Raw genomic sequence first — 9,824 nt, 5'->3', positions numbered from 1 at the left:
ACTCGACTCGACTCTAGCATCATTGGTGCCAAAACTGGAGAGAAGACAGTGCTCTGCGTGATCCAAACCGCACTTCGGCAAGCCTGGGGGACCCAGAATGTGACCGCTCTTATGGCAAACAATTATGTTGTCACTCATTATTGAATAGTCGTTAATTAGGGCAATTAGTTAAAAGCTAGCTTAGTCCAGCCACTTGGAAATCTCAACGCACCAAAGACCACAGGCTCTGTCAGGGCAGGAACATCCAGATCTGTTTTGCTGTCATTGTGACATCTCGTAGGCACTAACTGAACTGAAAATAACAAAGACGCACTCACGAAAATAAAAACTGAGCATCTATGTGGTTCACCTTAATATGCGGGTAAAATTTAAGCTGTTTTAATTACAACAGGCCCTTGGCGTGAGTTGAACCTTGGAGTCCCCCAGCCCCAATCCGGAGTGGCTGATACAATGTAACGAAAGGCTCTTCCTGTTGCATTGCTGGGGCTGCAAGAGATGATCTGCTAAGGTCACTTAACCTAACTGCCCCGCACCCATCCTTTTCGGAGCAGGTAAAGAGCAAAGCCTCAGTGCACTTTCTACCGGTTCGTGACTGACAGTGTCCGGAAGCTACTCCCGGTGGGTGTGGGTGTGGGTGTGGGTGTGGGTGTGGGCGTGGGTGTGGGCGTGGGCGTGGGCGCGAGAGGAGCCGCGGCCACGTACACAGGTTGCCATTCATAATTTTGCTGTAGTCCACCTGTCCTCTTGTGGCGCGGATCTTTTTCAGCTTGTTTTCCTGGGCTTCTACTCGTTCCTTCAACTTCTGAAGCTTTTCATTTTCAGAAATCGACTGCTGCTGACGGCGCTCCTGCTGCTTTAGGAAATGTAAACGCTGCTCCTAACCAAACAGGGAAATGGCAGACTTAGACGACGGAAGCACACGGTCACGCTCATACTCTAAAGAGATCTGAGTGGATTCCACAGTGTCACCTATCTTAACGAATATTCGAGAAATGCCACAGGAACCTGCACACATCGGGTCACACAAAACGGAACCACTGGGCAGAGGCAGGTGTGAGGTGTGAAGCGCGGGGGGTTCTAAGAGTGGATTTCATGCTGCACGCTGATCTAGACCATTCAACGGAGTAAACACTCCCTCAGAAGACTCTACGGCCGGACACGAGCGAACCCGCGGTTTCATGGCACTCTGCCAGGGACAACCCAGCCTTAGCCTCCTGCTAAGGTCCCTTATTTAATCTCCTAAAGGAAATGGACACTGGCCAGCAGGGGATTTTATACTGAAAAGGGTCAGGTGATCAGCAAGGAGATAAACCTCCGAGCTGCTAAGTGACATCCTAAAGTCGAGGAAGTGTGTGTTTTCTTTGGGATTAGCTTCTTCGATACTAATGAAACATTTTACAGTCAAACAAGAACAAGACGATCCTAAAGTAAAAATATATGCAATACTCTTCAGTAGTTTTTTTTCCTCTTAATATGAAAATACAACTTAAGGATAACAGTCAACATTAAATATTCATGGTCCCATATATATGCATAAAATACACCTGAATGGGAGAGGTGTTAAGTGTGATTATGCAGGCATTACACACTACATTCTGTGGAAAGGAAATACACAAAAATCAGCATGAACCCATGATTCACACTGCTGAAAACGGCTAAGAATTTTTTTTAATAGTAATACTCTTGGATCAATATTTGGAGAAAAAGAATGAGAAAATTTTATAATTATGTAATTCTATATACATTTCATCTTAGAAATCTTATTAATGGGATGAAATACCTTTCGATTTATTTAACTTTTAATTCTTTCTTATTCTTATAGATCCAATAAACTTTGTAAGACAACTTTTAAAAACAAGTATAACAATATATTATTTACATAAAAGTGGACAGTACGACGAATTACACAGTCAGACAATAAATGAAGAAGTTGGATGTGACATTTAGTGATTAAGAAAATCTACAGATTTCACTTATGTATGGAATCTAAAAAACAAAATAAACGAACAAACAAACAAATGAACTCACAGATAGAAACTGATGGCTGCCAGATAGGAGGGGGCTGGGCACTGGGCGAATAAGGGGAAGGGATTAAGAAGTACAAACTGGCAGCTACAGAACAGTCACGGGGATGTCAAGTACAGCACGGGGAACGGAGTCACTGATACCGTGATAACTATGTGCGGGGCCAGGCGGGGTCGAGACTTCTCAGAGATCACTGCATAAATTATAAAAACATCTCACCACCTGAAACTAATTTTGTATGTCAGCTGTAACTGAAAAAGGAAGAAGAATCTCTCCAGAGAAAGCGGCGAGAACCGAGGCAGCAAGGCTCGCACTGTCTTCACGGCCGTCTCAGAACAGCGCGCCCTTAGAGTGCGGCTGCCGTCCGGCAGGCCTGGCCACAGGTCTGACTTTCTATTTTTAGTCCATAACTAAACCATTGTTTAGAAACATTTTAAATCCTACTGCTACAGAGTTTCGACAGCAGCCTCGGATCTCAGCGTACGTGAGCCAGACGGGGCCCTTCCAGAGTGGCGGAAAGGGAAGCCCTGGGCCCCGGCGTCATCGTCTCTGACGTCATCGTCTCTGAGGCCACAACCAGCTCCTCTAGATCACTAATGCCAACCAACTACACCAGCCGGGAACGTGCCCAAAGGGAAAAGGGGAGACGACGGAAAGCGCCCCCTCTTTCCGAATCCGACCTCCCCTGGGGTAGGGCTGGCCTCCTGCTGCGGCGTTTGCGTGTGCAGGTCAAGGGTCAGATGCTCTACCCAGGCGAGGACAGAGAGAAGGACACTGTACTTAGCGCTTCCGTGCCACGGCCCTACTTACGAGTGTTCCCCGGGAACGTGCCCACCCCGGCCTCAGACGATGGGCGAAGGGCACATTTCTGAACGTTCCCCATCTCTGCTTTGACGAAGCTTACCTTGGCAACCAGCATCTGCTGCTGGTTTTCAATTTGCTGTTGCTGCCTGGCTGCCATATCTTGAAGCTCTGACAGGGTCAGTTCGACGCGTGGATTCCCAACCTGCAGAGAACAAAACACACTCAGGCTGGGCCGTCCCCTCTGTGTGTAAGCGCCTGTCTCTATGTCAGAATGCACACACCTCAGGGTCTCCCAGAGGTTCCCTACAAGTTAGGAGAATACAAATTAGTTTATTTTCTCATAAGAACCTCCTAGTTGTTGACTGCTTTTATTAAATATTAATCACAGTTTTTCTAATATAGCGGATACTATATTTAATCAGGGGCCCAACTTGAAGCAAACTTTTGCCAGTGTGTATTGAGGTGACATGGCTCTTTGCACTGGCTATTTACTAGGTGCATCTGAGTGAATGGAGAGGTCAAATGTTTAAGGGTACATGACCTGAAATATAAATGTGCAGTTGATATCTAAGGACAAATGGCATCTCGCCGCTCCCCTCACGCCCTCTTGTAATTCTCAACAACGGTCCCAACCCGTTCCTGACTCTCGGTCTCCCCCGAATCTCACCGTATCCGAGCATTCTTGACTCTTGGGAAATGAAATCAGGATTTGACAGTCCCAAGTGGAACCCCCACTCTGTTTATCTAAGACCCTGAGGAGGCGATATGGTCCAAGCCCCTTTTCAAAACTAGAAATTGTTAATAGCGAAGTTACGGAAACTTCCATTTAAGAAGGAATTTGTTTATTCTACCAAAAAATGCCTGAGAGAACCATCGAAATGCCCGAAATTTGTTTTAATGCTAATAAAGAGTTGCTAATTTCTACCTACTGAGATTTTCCGATCACCACATAAGATATTTTTTGAAACCTTCAGAACATTTACTCCTTAAACACATTTCTGACCAGGGAAAAATTATGTCCATTCAACAAATCTTCCAATTTACATTAATTTCATAATTTTACAACTTAAAGAAAAAAATAAACTATCTGTGGTCTCCTCTCCCTACCAATGGCTTAGAATAGTGACGTGAAGAGGACAGAAAAGGAATTTCACTGAGCGGAACTGACATTGACGCCTGTGACGGGACGGAGCTCTCTACATGCTGTGTCGTGTGTGTATTTCTAACTCCAAAACTAAGGCTATGTTGTCATAAGTAACTCAGGTGTTTACCTTACGTATATACTAACATATAATAATTTAACAAAATTTTATTGAAGTAGATCCAACGTAGAGAAAACTGAACACATCAGTGTACATACAGCTCAACAAATTATTTCAAAGTAAACATTCCTGTGTAATTTAACTGTATTTAACTGTGTTATAAAAACACAAGCCACCATCAACTAGCGAGTCAACAAATATGCAACATGTTACACTTCAGTACACATTCCCTTCATTGTTCGATGTGAAAATTTAGCAGAAAGAAGCGCCTTTCCAGAGTTTAAGAAAACAAAAGCCTGTGATGCATATTTGACCCTTTCGTGGCGAGGCCGTCACTGTGCTCACCCCCATGTGAACTGGAGATTCTCCAGATGAACTCGATTCAAACAAACCTATGACCTAATTTAATTCTCGCTTATTTCTTTTCATTGCATCTAATAAGAAGAAATCGAATCCTGTTTCCTGGGGCACACTGACGTCCCTCATCATGGCAGTTACCTGAAGGGGTCAACTCCAGGTCACAGAGAGGACAAGCCACTTCCAGGACTGGTAAAGTCAGGGGAAGGGCTCTCTCGGTGACAGGTGGGCCGGCCTCTACAGACAAGGGCCAGAGAAAGGGACGGCTCTGCCAGCCTTCGCGGGCTCCAACCCCCTTCTCACTGGGCTCGGAGCCGACGTCCCCCCAAACCCTGGGTTCCGGGGTGGTTCTGACATTCCCGTTGAACGCAGATCACCCTCCGGCCTGACCCTGACACCGCCCACTTCCACCACAAACGTGCCCCCCCAACTCCAGGTCTCACGACCCCCCCCCCTGCAAGAGCAGAGAAAACCTGGACCGCTCCTCCCGTGTCATAGTCACGCATCTGGTCCCGTCAACCCTCCTTTCTCCAAAGTGCCACAGACCTGCCTGCGGGAACGAGACTGCTGCTCTAACTCATGCTTTTGTATACAAAATATTTCCCTGACAGGAGACTTACAGGGGACCGCTGGCTGCTGAGACCTCCAGAGACTGCAGACTGGGGCGGGGTGGCAGCCTCCCAGTGCCCAGTGAGCCGCCCGCCCCGCCGAGCGGGCCCAGAAGCGGCAGCGCTGCCTCGGCCAGCACACGGGCCACACTCCCACGCGGCCAGGCCGACGCCTCATCAGCTCCTTCCCCTGCGTCTTCCCCACGGGGCATCTACACCCTCCTCGCCACCCCAACCGTCTCTCCGGCTCTCTGTCACCCAGATGTCCTCTGGCCTCGTCACCTCCCTTTCTGACCGTGGCCCTGAGTCCTGTCTCCCTGGAAAGGCTATAAGCAGCAGTGACGAGGGGGCTCTGCAAACAAAGACACTAAACCGTGTGCTTGAGACCCCGCAGCAGCAGGTGACGGAGGACGTGCGCCTGGCACTGTCCTCTGCGTACGTGACAGGGCGGATGCGAAGGGCTCGGGGGAAATGCTTCTTTCTGAGTACTGCATGTGTTTCAGACCGCGACACCGTGATACTTCATTTATCCTCGATATGCCAGATATTCTCCCAGACACTCAGGCAGCATAAAAGCAAAATGCAGCTTCTCCCTGTGTTTAACGAGCCTCTATTCTGATAAATGAGCATCCCACTGATAGGTTACCCAGCAAATTCAACTACGGGGAGCAGAACCCGAGCTCAGTTTTTCTTTACTGTCACTGCGAACAGAAACAGTACTTCCCAGCGCAGCAGCGAGGACATGGAATGGCACTGCGCGCTCTGCAAAAGCGCACTCACTGTCCAGCCAGGCACCCGACCTAGAAAGCGTGGGAGAAGCGTGGAGAAGCAGGACGTTTCGCGGCTCCGCTGCCCGGCTCCCACCGTGTGAGCACCGTGGGTCTGATCGAGAGATGTCCCTTAAAACCTCCCACCCCAAAGTAACGAACCCAAATGAGAAGGGAAACCCTCTGTACATCGCTGTTCCTGTACTTAGGGAAATTCAAATAAAAATATTATTTCACGACACTCACAGTAACAAAATATAACACGATTTTCTCATTTTTATGGTCTTAGAATTAAGATTAGCAACTTCCAAAAAATTGATAAGCATATATGCTGGTTCATTTCAGATTTAAAACTTCCAAAACATCCAAATTAGCGGCAAGTTAACAAAATGAAACGACAACAGGCTGCTTTAAGAAACAGCGAAATCAACGTTTACTTTCAAGATCAACTGTATTTACTGAGGCATAATTTAGACAATAAAACAGGCCCATTCAAAGTCTCCTGCTGAATGAGTTTTGACACAGAGGTACACCTGAATGGGTTCATTCACAGACAGCGTAGCCACCACCCCAGTGAAGCCACAGAACACTTCCGTCATCCCAGACGGTGTCCTCCCGCGCTGCCCGGGCTGTTCCCCTCCTTCCGCCTCCCCACATCCACCCACCCACGACGGGTGGCTGCTGTGCCAGGGTGGCCCGGTTAGCTGTTTGCTCTGAACGCACGTGCTGGGGCCCTACGGCGTGTGTCTGGCTTCTCCCCGTTACCATGCTACACAGTCGCCGTGTCGTCCCACGCCGAGCAGCACTCCCTAGTGTGCACAGCCCCCGCCTGGTCTCCCGCTCCTCTGCTGAGGGACACTGGGGTGGCCCCCACCTTGCGGCTGTGGGGAATAAAGCATGGCGAACACTCACGTCCCAGGATGTCTGCGGACGCGGGCTCTGCTCTCCCTTGGCGGTCAACGCCAGGAAGTGGGCGGGTGGGCCCTGCGGTGCGAGGACAGGACGGCGGCCAAAGCGAAGTGTCATTTTCCGCCCCCCCCCCGCCCCCCGGCAACACAGGAGTCCTAGCTCCTCCTCGTCCAAGCCCAAACTCGGGGTCGTCGATGTTTAAATCTTAATTATCCTCTTCTTAAATAAAATGTTAACCTCTCAGCAAAGAAAGGGTTCCATATAAATGGTAATTTGATAAGTAATGAAAAAGCATAAAGGTGTTCACAATTAAGCTATCAACCCCAAATGTACTAAGATTAGATTTCCAATAAATAAGCTAAGCCCACGGTTTGCCAAAAGGTAGATATGAAAAGGGGGCTTAATTTCCTAGGTTAATGTCTCATTCGTACTAATGACATGTCTGAGTCATGAGTCATAAAGCTATCAGAATAAAGAACATTTGCAAAACAGGTTGTAAGAACTAGATTTTCTAAGATATTAAGGAACAACTCACTTGATAATTATGCTTGAAAACTTTATTATATATTTTTATCACAAGCCAGTTGATAACATGGCTTTAATCTAATATATTTTTGTCTCCTCGGGTCATGTTTTGAATCTATTTTGAAACTGGTGTTACAGTGATTCAGTTATTAAAAACATATGATAAAGTTTCTCAAAATAAACTACTGTAGATAATCATGCAATGTACACGTCTTTCCCATCCTGAGCCGCTAATGATGAGTCTGCAGACTTTTAGTCTTTCCAAATATTAGTAAGACTCGGTTTTACATCGCATGTACTAAGCATTCTGCCAATATGTATCAACTGAATTTTTCCAGTACATGCCAGAACTAGCAAAGAATGCAATTCTACCTACGAAAACGAAGATCCAATATCTTGCACGATACCTGTTCAGTTAATGACTCTTCAATATCAAGGATCTTGAAAACTTATGTCATTTTCCCGACAAGTACTTTTTTTTATTGAATAATGACTCATCTAAAAACACACTAAATAAATGCGCCATAACAAGTGATATTCTGACATTACAGTTTTGGGCAAACGAAGTTACCAATTTACTCAATCCGACCGCTCCTTGTCAGCGAACAGGACATGGGCCACCTCCGGTCCAAACTCCGCGCTCGGACGAGTCCGGGGACCTGGCGAGCGTGGCGGCGTCTCAGCGCCCGGCCCAGTGTGCACCAGCGCGACCTCCCGTCTGGCAGCGCTCTCTTGTTTAGCTTTTGTTATACTGGAGAAGCGTGCCTCTCCTATAACTTCACGTTCAGTTTGAGTACAAACTCCCTAAAAGCTGAAAAACTGACGAATAATGCGAAAAGAAGAATTTATATTTCCAAGTCATCCCCAAAACTGTTCCTTCCATCCCCCTCCACCAACCACACCTCCCGAGAAGCCTGCTTTTCCTCCTGTGGCAAGTGGGGCAAACTCTGTTACGTGACATGTGGTCTCCCAGCCGTACTTGCATTACTTATATAAGCGCGTCTTCATTGTTCGACGCACATATTTTGTATTTGTGAAAATGATTTGGGAATCGACAGTCCGCTTTTATCTCTTGCACAGGCCACGTACGCATATCAGTTCCCTGTCGCTGAGTAACGAATCACACCTAAACTCGGCGGCTTAAACCGGTGAACTTCCATCACGGCCCAGTTTCTGTGGGCGAAAGATTCAGGAGCCTGGCCAGGCGGTTCCAGCTTGAGATGGCTCCTGTGGCTGGGTCAAACGTCAGCCTGGGCTGCAGTCGTCTGGGGTCTTCACAGGGTCGGGGGATCTGATTCCCAGAGGGCTCACACAGCTACTGAGGTGGTGCTGGCTGCTGGCGGAAGGCTTCGGTTCCCCCTCAAACGGCCTCTTCACAGAGCTGCTTGCTTGAGCGTCCTGCCGGCATGGTGGCTGGTTCCCCAGAGCAAGCAATCCGAGAGGGAGCCAGGGGACGCCATCTTTTGTGTGACCTAGCCTCAGAAGTGACACAGCATCACGTCCCCACCTTCTATCTGTTAGGAACATGCCAGTAAGTCTGGGAGGGAAGGGGAACCGGCTCCACCTTTTGAAGGGAGGCGTGTTAAGGAATTTGCAGACATATTTAAAAACCACCACGTGCTTTTACTGTGAAATCTCGTGAAGGCTCTATGTACTTGGACCGTTCCGTTACTACCTGCAGGAGTCTGGTTGCTGTTTCGTACAGCACCGTCACAATCCAGAAAGTGACAGGATGCTTGTGAATGTTTCTAAGCATATGTTTAAGAGAGTTACATTGTAACTCTAACAGGATGTTTGTGAATGTTTCCAAGCATTTGTTTAAGAGAGTTAGATTGTCGACAGAGGTTGTAACGATTAGTGCCATTGTTTCCCTAACATACATTCCTTGGTAATTAGATAATAGAAAAGACTAGTGGATTTTGTCAGCAATCAGACACCTACGGGCTAACAGGGCACTTCAGATGTCAGCTCTAATCCTGATATGCTGATTTTAATACTCAACCAAATAACCTCATCTTTGGTTATTGATTGACAAGAATATTACTGTAATATTATTCAGGGAAAAATGAATTCCTTGTGCTTTCCAGTTTCAGTGAGATGACGTGCCACAGTTCAACAGTTGGTCTTACTCGTTTCTTTTTGTACTTAGCTTCTATGGAGAACGCAGCTTGCCCATCGGTAAGCCTAACCAGCTACCCCTGGTCTCTCTCCTAAGGAGCTTCGGATCCAGTTCCCATGGCCAAGTTCACATTTTTATTTGCATGCCCCGCCTGCAGCGCTTCAACCTCTGTATGTCTGAAACCAAACTCCTCCCTTTCCTTCCAACCCTGGCTCCTCCCTCATCCCCGACTTCCACGTTATGCCGTCACCTCTGACGCGAGCCCACCTTGCCCCCCCCACTCTAAGCTGCTGCTCGGCGCTCAGCACGTTCTCTCACATCTGTGCCCGCCTCTCCTTTCCAAAAAACTTCCCCTCGTCCATGTTTTGCTCACTTTCTTCCTTCTGTCCATGACACCCTCCCCCACCTTCTAAGCCCCGCCCACCCTGCGAGGTCCAGCAGCACTGCT

At 47.7% G+C, this 9,824-nt stretch overlaps 1 protein-coding gene across 1 annotated transcript in view; it reads right to left on the bottom strand.

The window, feature by feature from the left end:
* PPP1R13B (protein phosphatase 1 regulatory subunit 13B) overlaps positions 1–9,824 on the bottom strand; it is a 49,861-nt gene that overhangs the window by 16,622 nt on the left and 23,415 nt on the right. Inside the window, exons 4-6 of the mRNA XM_023522354.1 lie at positions 2,930–3,031; positions 703–877; positions 171–292 (exon numbers count right to left, since the gene is read on the bottom strand). Of these exons, the coding sequence (XP_023378122.1) occupies positions 171–292; positions 703–877; positions 2,930–3,031 (399 nt within the window). The remainder of the gene's footprint in view (positions 1–170; positions 293–702; positions 878–2,929; positions 3,032–9,824) is intronic.

Source organism: Pteropus vampyrus, unplaced genomic scaffold (assembly GCF_000151845.1).
Source record: "Pteropus vampyrus isolate Shadow unplaced genomic scaffold, Pvam_2.0 Scaffold341, whole genome shotgun sequence".
NCBI lineage: Eukaryota > Metazoa > Chordata > Mammalia > Chiroptera > Pteropodidae > Pteropus > Pteropus vampyrus.
This window is presented reverse-complemented; position numbering and strand designations above follow the sequence as displayed.